Raw genomic sequence first — 19,565 nt, 5'->3', positions numbered from 1 at the left:
CTATGTGTACGACTGTGTATACAAGACTTTATGTACATGGCAGTTAGTATAAAACTATATGTATATCACTATGAGTCCATGTATACAAAATGATGTGTACAAGCCATTGTTTACAAGACTATGTGTATAAGACTAAGCGTATAAGACTAAGTGTGCGCCTATAGCTAGAGACAATCTCTAGCAGAGCATAAAACGCAGCTGAAATACATAGTGTGGAACAGTGTACTTCAACCAAACGTAGGTCTCGTATTTTATTCAAGTGTGTATTGTGCGGGCCCTAACCCCGTCTTGGAATATATTGCTTTTTCCATAAAGGGTAGTGACGTCTACCACTCTGTCACATGGAAGTCATTGTAAGAGTTTATTCCCCTATGTCATTTTCATTGTTTTACAGGAGAGATAAATCTGTTTATGACTAAATTTTACTTTCGATGAATATATTATTTCCCTTTGTATCCCTTTTATTTCGCTTTAATTTTCTCTTCATTTTAGAGCATTTTAAAAAAAAAATGTAAGGGTGCAGTCACAATTTTAATGCAACAATAGTTGCTACATCAATTAGTTCACATTTTTAAGACAAATTCGATTCCGATAACAACAAAAGTGGTTATTAAAATGTGCAATCGATTTTATGATCGATTAATGCTTTCTTCAAAGCGTTGAATTTTACTTTTTATTTTAACTAAAATTAATTATCTTTTAATGGTTTTTCTGAATTAAACATAAAGTTGTCAACGATTAAATCTTATATTACGATCTCAGAGTGAACAAAAATGTACGATGGGAACTGAACTCAGTACAGGGTTGATACATAACGCGCTAACTCTTCAACCACCAAGACTGGTGGACGCAGCTGAACGTTTATTTTTTATTATTCATAGTTTATATATTACATTGCATTTTTTAAAATTATATGGTTTACATAAAACTTATCAAAAATATTAACATTTTTTTTTTAAATAATGAAATATTTTCTCAAATATTTTTTTAAAATGTGTTTGTCAATTAGAACAATGTTTATCTTTTCTGTTTTTCTCTACGTTTGGTCCATCTGTTTATTTTCTAAAACCGGAAATGATAACATGTCACAAAAAATGGTGACCACCAATATACAATTAATATTGTACACATTGAAGAGCTATAATTTTTTTTTTTTAAATTCAAAATCTGAATTTAATCATTAATACGAAATTAACTGTAAATAACATAAAGTATTCAATTGATTTATAACACAAACGTAAATTGTTTTACATATTCTAGAATAAAAGTTTAGCTTTGATTTTTAATTCTTGTAATACTTTCCTACAGAATTTTGTCACACACTTAGACTTCTATTGATACAGATAAATCGACTATTACAAAACAACTTCAACCCCTTTTTTTAGCAAGTAAAATCATTTTGGCTGTGCACGAATCAACACAATCGATGAACGCATGTGAAATGTTGCACAGACAAGGCTGGCAACTCAATCTTTCCTACCCAAATGTACAGCAAAATAAAGTGCTATCTGTTCATTCAACATGCAAACCTCCTCAGGCCAAAATAGTGTTTCTGGTAACTTGTTTTAATCTGGTATTTAAACTATGTAATAATTTTACTTTTTACACTTATTGAAAGGTCGACAGAAGATATTAACAAGACTAGATGTATTTTACGTTGGTAGTTACGTTACAATAATAAAACAATTAACTGGATCTAAACCTCCAACCCTAGTTGTCGAAACCTAAACCTAGATGTCCGTATTACGAATCTAGATGTCATAGAAAAATTATTGATAGAATATTCTGGAAAGTGTTTCAAAAATTTAAAAGTCTTGATCACCCTGATATTTTAGATACTTAGCTCCAGTGCGTGGTTTCTATAATTTGACCATTAGGTTGATTTAAGGTAGATTGGTCAAATCGTTGATAATTTGACCATTAGGTTGATTTAAGGTAGATTGGTCAAATCGTTGATAATTTGACATGTGGGATGACTTGCTGTAAATTGGCTAATTGCTCCTAACTGGGCATGTAGAATCATGTATTCGTTAATTATAAAGTTTGAAATTAAATTTCACATTAAGTCTATTGTTACTGTGTATCAAAGATAGAATTGCCACAGGGAAAATATAATATCTGTTCTTTCTTAGATTTTAAATTTAGAAGAACTGTTTGATTTCCACTTGCATTGAAATTTGACCAAATATGTTCTTTTTACATCCATAGGCAACGTAGGGTACAAACCTTCAAAGAAAGTTTGTTTCGGATTCTGTTTAATTATCATTTTGGGCTTTGTTTTCTATGCTCAAAGTGGGATTAATGCCTCAAAAGAAACATATGCTCAAACGAATACAAACGTTACCTTTTCTAAAGAATGGCATTTAGCAATAAAAAATACATCAGTTAAAGACGTTTACCCCAGCAATATACGAGACAAAACGTCCAACTTTGAAACAAATCATAGTGAGTTTGTAGCAGTGGCTTCCCTTGGTTTAACACAACAAACCCAACAGCCTCATAGACCCACGCCACTGACCCAGTCAATAACTGGAACTTTAAACAAGGCCAGGAACACACAGAGTTATCTCACACTCTCAAATAATAACAAATTTAATGACAGCCTACACATTGTTAAACTATTATTCAATGACAATAAAACCAATTCTGACACAAGTACGTTGAAGATGAAAGAATACGCTCAATTGTGCCAAAAGACCAAATATCTAGAATGTCCAATTAAGAAAGTAAAATCATTCAACAGCACATTTCATATATCAGTTGCAAACTGGCCTAGTTGGTTGCCAGTGACGGTATTTCAATTTTCTACATGTAGACACAGCAACTGTGTTTTCCACAAAGCCATTAGTCAGAGAACGGATGTCGTCCTTGTACATGGCGTTGGTCTTGACGACCAGATGGTACCAGCAAAAAGATGGCCGCACCAGACGTACGGCTTTGTTGTCTGGGAGCCGCCTGGTGCCATGTACGCCAAATTTCTAAAACGTAAGTCTTCTCAAAGTCGTATATATATATATATATATATGTATATATATATATATATATATATATATATATATATATATATATATATATATATATATATATATATATAAACAAATTATATATATATGTATATATATATATACATATATACATATATACATATATATATATACATATATATATATAGATATATATAGATATATATACAGATATATATTATATATATATATATATATATCTATATATATATATAGATATAGATATTTATTTATTAATATATATATATATATATATATATATATATATATATATATATATATATATATATATATATATATATATATATATATATATATATATATATCACAATTCGGATAAATTAAGGTTGAATTTGAGCTTTGAGCTACATGTTTATTTAAGTTGTTTAATATTATTGACAAAATTTCTAAATATTATTTGATATTTAATAATTGATGGCTTTTTTTTTAGTAGTTATAAGGTATGCTGTATGTGTACATTGTTCTGTTACAATTGCTTATATTTTTTAAATTGGGTTTGTTCGTTTATGGCAATGTCACGCTTTGTAATTGTTTGCTTTTACGGTTAGTAAAAGCAATATACATAATACTATTCCGATATTTTTTTGTATATTTTTAATTGTATCCAGAAGATGGAATGTAAGTTATAAGTGTTCTATTTTTTGTTTAATGGCTTGACTCCGATGCATGTTATATTTGTGTAATGAACCGTGGGATTGAGGAATGGCAGGTGACGTGTGGGGTGTTTTTCTTTAGCATCATTTGCTGTTTTAGCGTTACATCATTTAATGCTCTTTAGTGTTTCTTAAAACATTTTGTATACAAACATACATATGTGCGTTAATATATACACATTTGGACATGGCTATAAATGGCTGAAGCAAAATCTCTCTCTCTCTCTCTCTAATGTATATATATATATCTATATCTATATATATCTATATATATCTATATATATCTATATATATATATATATATATATATATATATATATATATATATATATATATATATTATTTATATTTACGTGTAATCTGTATATTACCTCTGTACTTACTTAATCCTCATCACCCCCTGTGGAGTATAGGGCAGCAACAAATCTCCGCCATTCCACCCTGTCCTGGGCGAGCCACTTTAGTTCATGCCAGGTTTTGCCAGTAGCCTGCACTTCTTCTTCCATCTCCCTCCTCCATGTTCCCAGTGGTCTTCCTCTATTTCTCTTTCCGGGTTGGTTCCACTTCAGCGCCATGTTGGGGAGTCTTTTTTTTGCTCATGCGTAGGACATGGCCCAGCCATCTCCATCTCCTCATTCGAACTTCTGAGACAATGTCGTTTAATCCTGTCCTTCGCCATATTTCCTTGTTCGGGACTTTGTCGTCCCACTTTATGCTGAGGATGCGTTGGAGGGATCTTCTTTCAAATCCTCTGAGTCGGCTCTCTCCTTTCTTGTTTAGTTTCCATGACTCTGCAGCATAATACTTCTGTAGTACACACTAAATTCTGCTACGTTACAGCGTAAACCTCATTAAAATCTTATGAATATTTTCCCAAAATTACAAATGTTAATATGTTTATTTATATAGCACTGGTTACAGCTTTTATTTTGTTGTTTTTTTTGTTTTTTTTTTATAAATTACTGCACTTGCCTCTGTGAGTAAATGAATATAACTTATGTGTTTATTAAGCAGCATATACCCGGCACTGCTTGGATTTAGGAAGTATATTACCTTTGGAGTTAACCCTAGTCACAACCAACCACAAGCAAAACACAAACACAAACGAAAACACAAACACAAATGCAGACGCAAACGCACGCGCAAGCTCAAACGAAAACGCCAACACAAACATAAACGCAAAAATAACCGCAAAAACAAAAGCAAACACATTGTAAACATTAACGCAAACACAAACGCAAACCCAAACGCAAACAATAACGCAGAACATAAACCCTTATTATCAATAGTCTATCACACTGTTTAAAACGAACGTATGCACTATAGCGCTCACGGGATAGCCCGGGGCGCAAATCGCAACCTGCCTGGGCGCCGGCGAATGCGCCTGATTTAATGTATTGAATGACTTCAGTACCCCAAGCTTGTCCGCAAACGGAAAGTTAGAAATTAACATAGAGGACAGTAGCGTACGCAGGGGGGGGGGGGGGGGAGCAGGGGGAGCGGCCGCTCCCCCTCTGGCCATTTTTTGCAAAGTGGCGCCTTTTTGGAAACTTTTTAAACTCATACATAGTTTTTAACATTGATATTTGTTAAAATATTATCTTTGGTCAGCACATTTGAAACGTAAATCTCTGTGAATATTGTTTTTTCAATTACCAGTAAAAGGTGTGTGAGCAATACAGTGATCTAACCCTTACCTTCTCATTATGTTAAAAAATTATCTTTAAAAAAACACAAATTGTCAGGAGCAATTTAAAAAAATTGCATGATTTGAAAATGTAAGACCGATATTATTGTAGGCTATTATTCAGAACGTTTAACTTGTAGCATGAAAAGCTGGCTTTTATAACAACTCTGATTTAAAAAACTTTTATTATGCTGTAATACTTTAGCATTTATAATGACAATATATTTAATTCTGATTTTAGACAAATAATTTTTGTAAAAACGAATAGTGTTAAACTACTTTATTAGATTCTAAAGTAATTATTGATTTGTTTTGATATTTATAATAAAATGTGTAGACATATACATATTTATATTAAGATATTGATTATTTCCCCTTTTCTCTAGTCTTAGATGTCTTAGATGTCCCAGGAATTATTATGTAATTTTTTTACAAAAATTACGAAACAGATTATGCCGCGTTCATTATTTTTTGGTTGCAGTGTTTATATATATATATATATATATATATATATATATATATATATATATATATATATATATATATATATATATATTTTTTTTTTTTAGAGTGATACCATATTTGTTTGTTTCGTCGGCCTACATTGTGTGTTTTTTTTCTTCAGAGTGCTTATTTAAATTTATTTGACATCATATCGAAGCAATAACATACAGCTAATATATATATATATACTTATATAGAGAATATTACATATTCGGCGCCTTTTTTTGCTATTTCCGCTCCCCCTACAACGAAAACCTGGATACGCCTCTGATAGAGGACATTTAGGAGCTGGCTTCTTAAATGTTATTGATTACAAATAATAATTGGTAAACAGTATGTTCAGTGTATAAAATAAATAAAAGGCACTATTAAATATATCCGGGTTTTATCTACCACTTTGAACTTTATCAATCCACGATAGATATTTTTTTCCAACACCAAAAACGAACCAATACATTTTTTTTCACGATGTATTTTTTAAAGGGAAGTAAAAAAAAATTTCGTGATCTATCAATGAAAGTAATAGGTACCAAAGAAAGAAAGGGACGTAATTTGTAAACCTTTTAATTTCTTTGAAGGATGATACATTTTCTTTGAATAACGTTAATTAAAATAGTAGGTTTGGGAAAAAAAAAACGTATTACTTAACTATCAATATTAATTTTTATAATAATAAATTTAGATAATAAACACTTTATGAGTGTTACACAATGGCGATCAAGTCGAGTTTTTTTACTATATCCATGTATGTCCCTTCCCGCCACATAGGCCCTACATACAGAGCAACAGAATACGTTTGAGCTTCATATATTAGATATGTATCACCAAGTTGTCTAACTATTTGACCTAATTTATTGTATCACCAGGAAACGTCTCACTCTGGGACAACTACTTTAACTTCACTGTGTCCTACAGGACTGACTCGGACATTTTTGTTCCATACGGCAAGCTAAAGCTGAACCCCAAACCACTGAAAGAAAGACCCAACTATCGTAGGTGTTCTCGATTGTTGATATTACATTATTTAATATAAATACAATACTACGCCTTATACCATAGATCACTATTGTGTATATTTACGACAGAAAACAATTGTTCTGACTTTTACTGTTGTACTCTCCCTGGCCATTCCGGTTGACTTGAAGTAGAGGATGAGGGCAGTTTTTTGCAAATACTTGAATTGATAAAGTAATTCTAAACTGCTTTTAAAATGGCTTATATTTTATATAAAAATATGAAAATGAGTGTAATTTTTTCAAATATAGCTACAATTTTATCGCTTGCTATATTTTTTAAAAGACTTTTTCAAGAATGTACTATGATAACATAGACTTTTCATACTTATAGTCATAGATTAGTATCACATCTAAAGGCATACATTAGTACTGCGTGTATTGTCATAGGTAAGTACTCCATCTATTGAAAAAAGATTATCATCACATTTGAAATAGAACAGTACTAGAGCTATGACTATAGGTTTATTTTTAAAAATGGCTTCCTCGATCTCCCATTCCTTGCAGTAGTTTAGCCAGACTTGAGGACAACATGTCTGAAATACAGGGACAAGTCAAAATGATCACAAACAAGTTGTGCTGTGATTACTAGTGTATATTATAATTAATTATAGACAATGTACACACACAGGGCTCTTTAAAGAAATAGTTTTTTTTTTTTTTGTTTAATTTGGCATTTTACAAAATAAATTTTCTTCCATGGCTTGGTAGCTCTACCAGCTTGTGAGATGCTGCCTGAATTAAAGGTTTTATGTTCTAACAAACATTAGCATAAATACAATATATTTATACTTTCGATACTCAATGTTTGTCCCACATTATCTTATGTAGATATTTGAAATATTTACACAGTGGAGATTGCTAAAAAGAAGAACAAAACAGCCGTCTGGTTTGTTAGCAACTGTTACGCACCTTCTAAAAGACTTCAATACGTTAGAGAAATGCAGGTAATTGTGCGAATAATTATTTCACGTTATTCTACAGTAATGAGCTATTCGGCTTAGGGGTTGTCTTTTTTTTTAATGATTCCAAAATACTTTTCTTAGACTTTATTTGTATACAAATGAAAAATTAACAGTATTGATTTTTTTTCCTTGTGGAAAACGTTATATCATATCGATATTTTATGTTTATAATTAAAATGCTCATTTAATGTGAAATGTTTTTTTTTTTTTAATTATTTCCCAGAAATATGTAGACATCGACATATTCGGCAAATGTGGCGTTCAGTGCAAAGGGGAAAAAGTCAACTTGTGTGAGTGGTTACCTGAAAATTACAAGTTCTACTTGTCATTTGAGAATTCGTTTTGTCAGGATTACGTCACGGAAAAGTTTTTTAAAGTATTTGAGCCGGACACCCACGTGGTCCCTGTGGTCAGGGGTGGGGTGGACTACGACCAATCTTTCCCTAACGGCACGTTCATTAACGCGGCACATTTCCAGAGCCCCAAAGACTTGGCGTTGTTCTTGAGGCAGCTTGCTTCAAACCTCGAGGCCTATAGCGAGGTTTTAAAACGTAAACATGACTACGTCTACTATTGGGATTCACATCTCGATGTAGCGTGTGGTATTTGCAATGCTTTAAATGAAAACCCATCACTTAACAAAAGCATTAACATTAGACAATGGTTGAACAATTATACTTGCCAATCTCCTACAGATATTTAACAAACTTTTTGAGGGATAACACTTTTTGCCTTTCCTTTGGTTATATGCTTTTTTTTTTCTTTTTTTTTTTTTTTTTTTTTTTTTTTTTTTTTTTTTTTTTTTTTTTTGCTGTTTGGTTTGAATCATAATTTTCCTATTAAAATCAACAAGTTTAATGTATGGTTTGAATAATAAAAAATTTCTATTTTGTTTTCATCTTTATTTTCAGTTTGGCTAATTCTTGAACATGAATTGATGTCTCATTGACTCCTGAAATATTTCTGGTTAATTGTTTTTTTTTCCTTTATATAAGTACTACGAGCTGTTAATTTATTTACAATAAGTAGGTTGAGTGATGTGTTTTTCCATATACTACTAAAACTCAAGTTTGTTTACATGTTTGAATATTTATTGTTTTGTTTGTCAGTTTGGTTACAAGAGAGGATCTGCACTATGTGTAGAGCTGTAAAATAGTATTTAGGTAGAGAACAATTTTCTTTTTTAACAGACTGTTAATCATAAATTTATTTACAGACGTTAATTAATTTCTTGATTTAATCATTGGGAGATTAACCACATTAATTATAAATGTTCAAAACAATAACATTATAGTGACTTCACATGATTTACTTACTTTTTACAACAATAATGGCGGCTTCCGTGCAAGATTTTGTTGCCCATTCAAAAGTACAACGGGTTCTAAAGCTAATTTACTGTCGACTATAGCTTTAACGATACGTCCGTTTGCTATTTTTATTACGTTTCAACACTTACATCAATTTTCAACAGTCCTTTTCATTAAAGTATACAATAAATATCTCTAGATCTAGAATCTAAAGATCAGCTGCCGAAGGAAGTTATGTACAGGTCTAGAATCTAGGTCAAACCAAACTTATTTAGTTATAAATAATAACCATTTTAAAATCAGAATAAATTTTTGAGTTTCTTTATTAAACTATTTTAGTCCTTAAATATTTGATATAAATATTTCCTTTATAACTTCACGGATCAGCTAATTCTAGAATACAAGTGATTTACCTATCTAAGTTCTAGATCTAAAGCTATTCGATTTAAACTTTGACCAGAGTTTCTAGGGTATGGTAACGTATAATACTTCATGAAAACAGTCTTAACATTATAATGCTGGGATATTTAAGTAACAGACTGCCCAGACGAAGAGAAGTTAAAATCAGTGTTTCTTCCAGACTTTTTTCTCCGGGGGGGCACTTGAAATCTTCGGGGGGGGCGATAAACTTTCTTCGGGGGGGCGGACACTGTTAAAAGTATATATTTTCTATATAAATTATATAAATTTCATTTCGTTCGGGGGGGCGGTAAAAATTTTTCGGGGGGGCAAAGCCCCCCCGAAGAGATGCCTGGAAGAAACTCTGGTTAAAATCTCTGTGTTTTTTTCCTATCATTTGTAGATCCCTAAAAATAAAACATCATTTGTATCATTCGGCTTACCAGTTTAGTTTATTCTGCTTAGTTGTTTGAATTAGCAGCAGCATTACGTGCATAGAAATCTAAGATTAGTTTACATAACAATTATAAAAGTTCACAATAGTATTAACTTCTAATGTGTAAACTTCTGTAAAATTGAATTTATATTTCTTACTAATGACACTACACATCAACATGACATAAGATGTTTTGACTGAAAGACTTTTACTTGACTTATTCCTATGTGGCCCCTAAGGAGATAATGACTGCAGTCACACCCCTCCATCTCTCGGGCAGCTCTCTTTATGACTAGACACTTATTGTCACATGACCAGACACTTATTGTCACATGACCAGACACTTATTGTCACATGACTAGACATTTATTGTCACATGACTAGACACTTATTGTCACATGACCAGACACTTATTGTCACATGACCAGACACTTATTGTCACATGACTAGACATTTATTGTCACATGACTAGACACTTATTGTCACATGACCAGACACTTATTGTCACATGACTAGACACTTATTGTCACATGACCTGACACTCATTGTCACATGACTAGACACTTATTGTCACATGACTAGACACTTATTGTCACATGACTAGACACTTATTGTCACATGACTAGACACTTATTGTCACATTACTAGACACTTATTGTCACATGACCAGACACTTATTGTCACATGACCAGACACTTATTGTCACATGACTAGACATTTATTGTCACATGACTAGACACTTATTGTCACATGACCAGACACTTATTGTCACATGACTAGACTCTTATTGTCACATGACTAGACACTTATTGTCACATGACTAGACATTTATTGTCACATGACTAGACACTTATTGTCACATGACTAGACACTTATTGTCACATGACTAGACACTTATTGTCACATGACTAGACACTTATTGTCACATGACCAGACACTTATTGTCACATGACTAGACACTTATTGTCACATGACCAGACACTTATTGTCACATGACTAGACACTTATTGTCACATGACCAGACACTTATTGTCACATGACTAGACACTTATTGTCACATGACAGTACACGTAATGTCAGATAATCATACTCGTATTTTAATGTAACTAGAAAAAATAAGCGAGACGGGAAAAAAATCGGTCCATGACACGCCTAGAATGTTTGGAATTCTGGAAAGATACAATTCTAATTCAATATAAATTGGTCATACTATTATCATTTAAAGCAAAACTACTTCAAAATATCCCCTTCTTACCAACCCCCACCCTTTCCCCCTCCCCAACACTTCTTGAAAAACACTTAATAGAAATGTTAAGAAATAACACTTAAGTAGATCATTCATACAAAAATGAAACATAGGTCACAAAACATCAAAGCCTAAAACACCATAGCTCTTTGACTTCATTTCGAACAACCTCCCCCCCTTCCCGTATGCTTAACAACATTGTTAAAGTCACACACCTTTGATAAACATTCATAGATGCCCAAGCCTGAGCTTTATTGCAAGATGTTGCAGATGCTGTGTTTTCTCTCAGCCAGTTGAGTAAATTGTCACCCATAAACAAGAACTACAAAATAGCCTCGTCACAAGCATGACAATGGCCTTTCCAGAGGCGTAGCGACCCTTCCCGGCGCCCGGGGACAAACTTTTCGATTTGCATCCCCCCCCCTCGAGATTTCCATTTGCACCCCCCCCCCCCCCTCAAACTTTCGATTTGCAACCCCCCTTCGAGATTTCGATTTGCACCCCCCCCCCTCTCAACCTTTCAATTTATTTTTCCAACCCATTTTGGCGTCCCCTAAGGTCGACGCCCGGGGACATATGTCCCCCCCCCCAATCGCTACGCTACTGGGCCTTTCTGCTGTTTATGCCCACAACTCTGATGAAGTCTACAAAAATATGGTTTAATTAGTAACATACAACCAACCATAATTATCTCTAGGTGGTTTAATTAATAACATACAACCTACCTTAATTACCTCTTGCTACAATCATATTCAACAATACAAAAATTATATTACAGCCATTCAAACACTTTCTCAACACCTCACACGTATTTTTCCTTTATGCAAATCTTTGATCGCGTGATTTGACAGCTGTTGCCTGAACTGAATTTAATTTAAATTCGCTAGAAAAAAGATATCTAGCAAGATTAAAACTGTTTTCTTTCAAGTAGTATCCTGTTTTAACCAGCTATATCTACCTTTAACAAGTTATATCTAGCTTTAACCAGCTATATCTAGCTTTACCCATCTATATCTAGCTTTAACAAGCTATATCTACCTTTAACCATCTATATCTACCTTTAACCATCTATATCTAGCTTTAACCAGCTATAGCTAGCTTTAACCATCTATATCTAGCTTTAACCAGCTATATCTAGCTTTAACCATCTATATCTAGCTTTAACCAATTATATCTAGTTTCATCCAGTTTCTCCTGCCAGATCCAGCTTTTTCTAGTTCAGTGGTTCTTAACCTGTGTTCGATCGATCCCCCGGGTGTTGGTGATCAGTCTCATGTGTTCCATGGGGTCAAGACACATTATTCACGATCGGATTTTGTCAGTTCGGACGATAGAGCTATTAAGAATGGTTAGGTGGATGCACGTATGAAACTGGTGGGGTTCGATACCTCCAAAATGTTAAGAACCACTGACCTTGTGGCATTCAGCATCAGATACATAAAACAGCTACCAGTGTATATTTTTAATAGAAAATTCCAGTTTTGAGCTCTTGTCGTGGAAGATGCTTCATCTCATTCAACCTTATCTATCGAATTTGATCCTTTTTTTTTCTTGGAAGATGTGAGTTCATATAGGTATAAAATTTTAGTATAAATATTATTTATAAAGCTCGCTATAATAGTATTTTCCTGAGATAAATTTCTTTACAATGCTATTGCAGTCATCACGCAAATAACCAACGCACTCTACATCAATTGATTACAGCCCGATTTACGCAAGGCATGTTTATAGTAAAACTAGAAGAGCGCCCGAGCTGGGCTAACTATATACACAAGATAAACTATAAACATTATTGAACTATATTCACAAACTAAATTATATACACCACCAAATTACATACACAACTCAACTACAGACACAACTAAGCAATATTGATAACTAAACTATATACACAACTAAACTATATACACAACTAACCTATATACACAACTAAACTATATACACAACTAAACTATATACACAACTAAACTATCAACGGAGTTTTAATCTTCTTGACCCTCGGGCTGGGATCTCCGTATAAAATATAACGAAACACCTGCCCGACCGTGGAGTTGTCTGTCTGTACGTCCTCCACGGACTGGGGCAGTCGGTGCTTGCCGCTCCAGATGTGCATGGCGTAGTTGTTCCGCCAGTCGTAGGGGTGGCTGGCGTTGATCAGGTACTGGAGCTGGAACCAGTTGGGGCTGTAGAGGTGGTCGGTGAGGAGGTGGACCCTAGACTTGTTTCTGTGGTACAGGCTGTTGGCCAGCTGAGGAATAAGTTAAATACAAAAAGTTCAACTTTCTGACGGTCAGTAGGGTAGATGAAGTAGAGTTCATCTGTGGTACAGGCTGTTGGCCAGCTAAGTAATAAGTTAGATACAAAAAGGTAAACTTTCTGACGGTCATTAGAGCAGATGAAGTAGAGTTCATCTGTGGTACAGGCTGTTGGCCAGCTGAGGAATAAGATACAAAAAGTTGAACGTTCTGACGGTCAGTAGGGCAGTTGAAGTAGAGTTCATCTGAGGTACAGGCTGTTGGCCAACTGAGAAAAAGGACAGTTAACAAAATTAAATATGTAATTTCGTTTCTGATGGTCAAACAAATGCAAATGCAGCAGAGTTCATATGTTTCTTGGAATCTACTTTAGTGTGGTCAGTTCTATGTTCAGCCATCTTGATTTGTCCAGGTACCCAACAGAGATGAACACACTCAGAAACCACACACAGAGCCCAGAATCTGATCTCAACTTTTAGGTTAGTTGTCATAATGGGTAAAATTGTATTTTAGTTTTTACTGTAAAACAGTGCAATAGAACGTCCCTGGGGTTACACAGTACTGACGGGAACTTAACTAAGGGAGAGTAAAGGCGGCTGGGCCATATTATCCTTTCATGTGTCTACATCACAGAACTTCAACTTCAACTGGCCCCATGAACCGTATGGTTCAAAAAGGGAACTTTACTAGATAGCAGTTGGAATGCATGTGTCCTGCTTTTTCAATTATGCAGTCATCTATATTTTACTTAACAACCTATCTGAAGTTAAATATGGAAGGGCTGGTTTATTTAAGATGATTCGGGAAATCGATTTTTAGTTTTCTATTGACATAAACGTCCTACTATCAAAAGCCATTAACCATCTAGTATCACCGTACTACAAACTTGAGTCATAAAACTGTTCTAAAAAACTAAAAAAAAAAATAAACTTTAATTATTCATTCTACCGCCGAACATATTGTCATAAAAATACTCGCAAATTCTATATTCAAGATTAAATTATACATCATAAAGATGAAACCCCGTCAAAAACATCAAACGTTGCAGATTTATTTTTGTCTTCGTTGTAGAAAAGTACTTAGCTGTTTTATTAGCCTAACTTTTATGCAATATAAATCAAAACAGTTTTATTACGATCGACGAAAGGCAACCGTTGTTTGTTTCCTAGGATATACTTTGACAAAAAATATATAAACATAAACACAAACACAAACACAAACAAACCTCCATGGAGTTGTAGCCCCAAACATCGTTCTTGTACTGCCTGTAGCCGTTGTACCAGTCCCTGATGAAAGAGTTGCCCCGCTTGGCCAAGATGAAGGCGTTACCCAGGCCTGTGATGTTCTCAATCAGGCCCATAGTCAGGTCGTGATCTAGATGTATAGGAAGGTAGTGGGTATTTGTGGTCTAGATGTTTATGGAGGTAGTTGGTAGTGGGTAGTTGGGGTCTAGATGTATAAGGGGGTAGTTGTTAGTGGGTAGTTATTTTATAGTAAACCAAAAAGGTACTTGTTAGTAGTGTTAATTTACACATACAGAACATACATAACATACATAACATACATAACATACAGAGAATACATTAGTCCAACGGCAATGTTGAATAGTCTAAACCGACCGTGTATTTGAAACTGTATAACATTTCTGAAATGCAAATTATCTTTAAGTCTCTCAACCATGAGATTGTACAGAGGCCAGCTGTTCATTTTGCGACAAATTTGGACGGTTGAACCAGTTTCTCTTGCTCAAATCAGCGATGAAGTGATTTTGCCCAGCTCTTTCGTATTGGAAAATACATGACCATTTTTTATTTTCATTGTAGAGAAACGCTTTACTTCATAGACAGCGCCTTGAAGCGAGAATCCATTTAATCCAATCACTTCTCACCAACGACCCAAACACAAATACGCCAATGCAACTCTATTTTAATCCTGAACATTCCATGCTAAAGAGGGATTGGGAAACTACATTTTGAACTGCCCTCATCTGACCAGAGATAATAATATAGTATATATATATATATATATATATATATATATATATATATATATATATATATATCAAATTGAAATAATACATAATAAACATAGTATTACAAATACAACGTAAATTAATACCTAAAAACTAAACTATATAATATAAAACATCAAATTACTACGTAATATATTATGTAAAAACGAAAACTAACACAGATTAAACATTGATTATTAAATAAAAGCATTACCCTATTAAATATAAATCAAAAACAAAATGTAACTACATATAACACATTAAACTGTTACAAAACATGCATTTGATTTTACATATCAAACATTAAAATTATTAAATATAAAGCATTTAACTTTATATATACAACAGAATAATTACATATAATACATCAGACGTATCATAAAGTTTCGAACGGAGGAAGAATTATAGTGTAATTTTATGAAAATGTCACATCTAAGTTGAAATAATTCACCATTTTGCATACAACCGTTAAATTGAGCCTTGAAATAAAATTAGAAACACGACTTTACTTAGCTAATGAGGTTAATTTTACTTTTGAATGGTGCTGGATGTCAATCCTCTCACATGGCTAACCCAAGGTCGTGGAAGCTTAACACGATTTATTTTAGAGTAGTAACAGCTGATTCAAGAATTTTCTGATTGTTGAAGGTTTACACAACAATAAGGTCAACTTAGCTATTCCATTACACATAAGTAACACACATAACAAAGAAATCATCCCATACTTACAAATATTGGGAGTGACTCACTTAGCGATCAAACCATATGACCCACATAACAAGAAAACCACCTGATCCACTAAAAAAAACACCTGACCCACCTAACCAGTCAACCACCTGACCCACATAACAAGAAAACCACCAAACCCATCCAACAAAAAACCACCTGACCCACCTAACAAAAATTCACATAACCCACCTAACCAGGAAACCACCTGACCCACCTAACAAAAATTCACATAACCCACCTAACCAGGAAACCACCTGACCCACCTAACAAAAAACCACCTGACCGACCTAACAAAAAACCAATGACCCACATAACCAAGAAACCACCTGACCCACCAAAAAAAACCACCTGACCCACCTAATCAGGAAACCACCTGACCCACCTAACCAGAAAGCCACCTGTCCCACCTAACAAAAAACCACCCATCCAACGAAAAAAACCACCTGACCCACCTAACAAAGCATCCAGGCTCCTTAAAACCACCATGTCCGTGTCCAGATAAATCCCACCATTCAGATACAACATCTGGAGCCTGATGACGTCAGACCTGTGTTCCTTTTTCTTGATCCTGTAGCCTGCGATCTCCAACGGCGCCTCCCTGTACACAAACCTGCGGTGGTTAAAAATAGATCCAAGTCACATTCAGTTCAATCTTTGTACGGTGTAACTTTAAACGAGTCTCTTTCAATTCAATCAATGTAACAGTTGGCGACATTTGTTGTTTTGGACAAATCTCAATGAGTAACATATTGTTTTATTGTTTAGTGTATGATGTTTTTATAAATTTTGTCCAACTATTTGTATTCTAGTGCAAAAGAAACATGTGTTACAAATTATAGGTGTATTGAACTTTAAATACGAGTAGAACGTATAACATGTGTAAACAAAAATCGTGTACATTTTTGGTATTAACATAACTAAAGGTTATTGGGTACAATACATAAATCTAAATACATAACCAGACTATACCCAAGTGAATCTGAAACCTCAATCAATGTTGAAATGTGAAAGTAGTGTATTTTCTTTCAGGCTTTTACATGTTTTCTATTAACTCAATCAAAAGTGTAGACATCCTTGTCGTGTGGTATTTTCGCAAGAAGGAATGTTGACATATGGAGAACTTCTTAAGGCATATTCGCAGAAGAGATTTTGATATATCGAGAACTAGATAAGGAATGTTCGCAAGAGGAAATTTTAATATATGGACAACTAAATTAGCCATGTTCGCAAGAGGAAATGTTAATATATGGAGAGCTAAATAGAGCATGATCGCAAGAGGGTGTATAGTTATATAGAGATCTACTTGTGTACACATAAAACAAGACACCAATCACTAGAACAAGACACCAATCACTAGAACAAGACACCAATCACTAGAACAAGACACCAATCACTAGAACAAGACACCAATCACTAGAACAAGACACCAATCACTAGAACAAGACACCAATAACTAGAACAATACACCAATCACTAGAACAAGCCACCAATCACTAGAACAAGACACCAATCACTAGAATAAGCCACCAATCACTAGAACAAGCCACCAATCACTAGAACAAGACACCAATCACTACAACAAGACACCAATCACTAGAACAAGCCACCAATCACTAGAACAATACACCAATCACTAGAACAAGACAACAATCACTAGAACAAGACACCAATCACTAGAACAAGCCACCAATCACTAGAACAATACACCAATCACTAGAACAAGACACCAATCACTAGAATAAGCCACCAATCACTAGAACAATACACCAATCACTAGAACACGACACCAATCACTAGAACACGACACCAATCACTAGAACAAGACAACAATCACTAGAACAAGACACCAATCACTAGAAAGACCGAGACCCACCTGATCCCTGGGACGTCACGAATCACCAACTCCCACCACGGGCCCGTGGGGTGCTGGTCCCCTATAACGTAGATAGCCTGGGGGTCGATGTGTCTTTTAGCCGCCAGCACGGCCACGTAATTCCTCATCTGAAACTCGTAGCTCCCAAACGTCACGAAGTACACAATCTTCGGCACCTTCGTTGCCGACCCTTGCAAGACACACGCGTCTTCGTGAATCTCCGTCTTACGAACCCCAATCTGGTGCAGGTAGACTCTACACAAGACGTCCGAGTGTCCAGACATCCCCTCACACAAGGCTCGTGGATCCAGAGATCCCAGCGATGGGTCCATTGAAGTCAAGAACTCCACCGGCTCACAATAAACCCCACCCCCCACTTTATCCGCCAACCTGAAATTTCTGTCCTTGTCGTTTGTTTTATAATCCTCCCAAAACTTGACAGCCAAGTTGGTAAACAGCTGACCGTAACGCGATGCTACTGTCTGAGAATTGAAACTTTCTCTCGAATGTCTTGTAGGGTGCGAGTAAGTCTTGAAGTTTATCAAACAAACTAGCGTACATGTCAGAAGCAAGATGATCAAAAACATACCTGTAGTGGAGAATGGTAATCGAAAGCCGCTACGGAAATTTTTTGTCCTACCAGCATTAGACCCCATCGTATGAAGTTTCTAAACTCTAAAGTTATCTTCTATTAAATCTTTCCTCAAGATACTCCAGAAAAGTATTTTCTCACCAAATTGTAATTTTCAAATGGATAAACGCCCGCCTTGAAAAAAAAACACATTTTCAAACAGTCATGTTGAAAAAATAAACACGTTTTCAAATAGTCGCATTGAAAAACACAATTTCAAACATTCATGTTGAAAAACACAATTTCAAGCAGTCGTGTTGAAAGACATTCAAAAAGCTGAAAACACAAACTGAAAACTATTTATATGAAAATGTTTCACCTCCGCTGTCATACAATGCCCATCTGTTATTGTACCTGGTGAATAGGATATGTATCAAAAAGTTTAATCCATCAAATATTAGCATAATCCGCCACGTTCCACTGTTTGGCTTTGTGCATCCAAGCTTGAAAAGTCAAATAACTTTTTGGTAGTTCCTTGTTGGGATCTGGTGTTAGCATACAACAGTAATCTTAACATACTGTCTTTGTTTTATTGCCGTAGTATAGAACAGCGATCTTGACATACTGTCTTTGTTTTATTGCCGTAGTATAGAGCAGCAATCTTGACATATTGTCTCTATTTCAGTGCCGTAGCATACAACAGTAATCTTGACATACTGTCTTTATTCCAATACCGTAGTATAGAACAGCAATCTTGACATACTGTCTATTTCAGTGCCGTAGCATACAACAGTAATATTGACATACTGTCTTTGTTTTATTGCCGTAGCAATCTTGACATACTGTCTTTATTCATTGCCGTAGCATACAAC

General features: G+C 34.5%; 2 protein-coding genes across 3 annotated transcripts; one reads left to right on the top strand and one right to left on the bottom strand.

Moving 5' to 3' along the window:
- The first annotated feature begins 1,521 nt into the window (after positions 1-1,521).
- LOC131939991 (4-galactosyl-N-acetylglucosaminide 3-alpha-L-fucosyltransferase 9-like) lies at positions 1,522-8,578 on the top strand. The gene is made up of 5 exons (XM_059298525.1): positions 1,522-1,555; positions 2,209-2,985; positions 6,755-6,880; positions 7,754-7,848; positions 8,090-8,578. Exons 1-5 carry the CDS (start codon positions 1,522-1,524, stop codon positions 8,567-8,569), a joined length of 1,512 nt encoding a protein of 503 aa, XP_059154508.1. The 3' UTR covers positions 8,570-8,578.
- A 4,232-nt stretch (positions 8,579-12,810) lies between these two features.
- Positions 12,811-19,166, bottom strand: LOC131940002 (uncharacterized). Of its 2 annotated transcripts, none has more exons than XM_059298536.1 (4): positions 18,123-19,166; positions 16,702-16,859; positions 14,735-14,883; positions 12,811-13,502 (listed from the first exon to the last, which is right to left on the bottom strand). In XM_059298536.1, exons 1-4 carry the CDS (start codon positions 18,776-18,778, stop codon positions 13,218-13,220), a joined length of 1,248 nt encoding a protein of 415 aa, XP_059154519.1. In that variant the 5' UTR covers positions 18,779-19,166; the 3' UTR covers positions 12,811-13,217. The 2 variants fall into 2 exon arrangements, with proteins under 2 accessions (XP_059154519.1, XP_059154520.1); XM_059298537.1 differs by lacking the exon at positions 12,811-13,502 and adding an exon at positions 13,691-13,777.
- Positions 19,167-19,565: the final 399 nt, after the last annotated feature.

Source organism: Physella acuta, unplaced genomic scaffold, assembly GCF_028476545.2.
Source record: "Physella acuta isolate Inbredline_101_S28 unplaced genomic scaffold, ASM2847654v3 ptg000307l, whole genome shotgun sequence".
Classification (NCBI taxonomy): Eukaryota; Metazoa; Mollusca; class Gastropoda; family Physidae; genus Physella; species Physella acuta.
The sequence above is the reverse complement of the archived record's forward strand: the minus strand, read 5'-3'. Positions and strand labels throughout refer to the sequence as shown.

Bases quoted from the DNA above. Each gene is read 5' to 3' on its own strand.
- LOC131939991 (XM_059298525.1), top strand. From the start codon at position 1,522: ATGCAAACCTCCTCAGGCCAAAATAGTGTTTCTG. The intron at 1,556-2,208 runs GTAACTTGTTTT...TTACATCCATAG, and splicing joins AGGCCAAAATAGTGTTTCTG to GCAACGTAGGGTACAAACCT. The intron at 6,881-7,753 runs GTAGGTGTTCTC...ATATTTACACAG, and splicing joins GAAAGAAAGACCCAACTATC to TGGAGATTGCTAAAAAGAAG.
- LOC131940002 (XM_059298536.1), bottom strand. From the start codon at position 18,778: ATGGGGTCTAATGCTGGTAGGACAAAAAATTTCCGTAGCGGCTTTCGA. The intron at 16,860-18,122 runs GTGGGTCTCGGT...TAACCACCGCAG, and splicing joins CGTGACGTCCCAGGGATCAG to GTTTGTGTACAGGGAGGCGC. The intron at 14,884-16,701 runs GTGGGTCAGGTG...CTATACATCTAG, and splicing joins GAGCCTGGATGCTTTGTTAG to ATCACGACCTGACTATGGGC.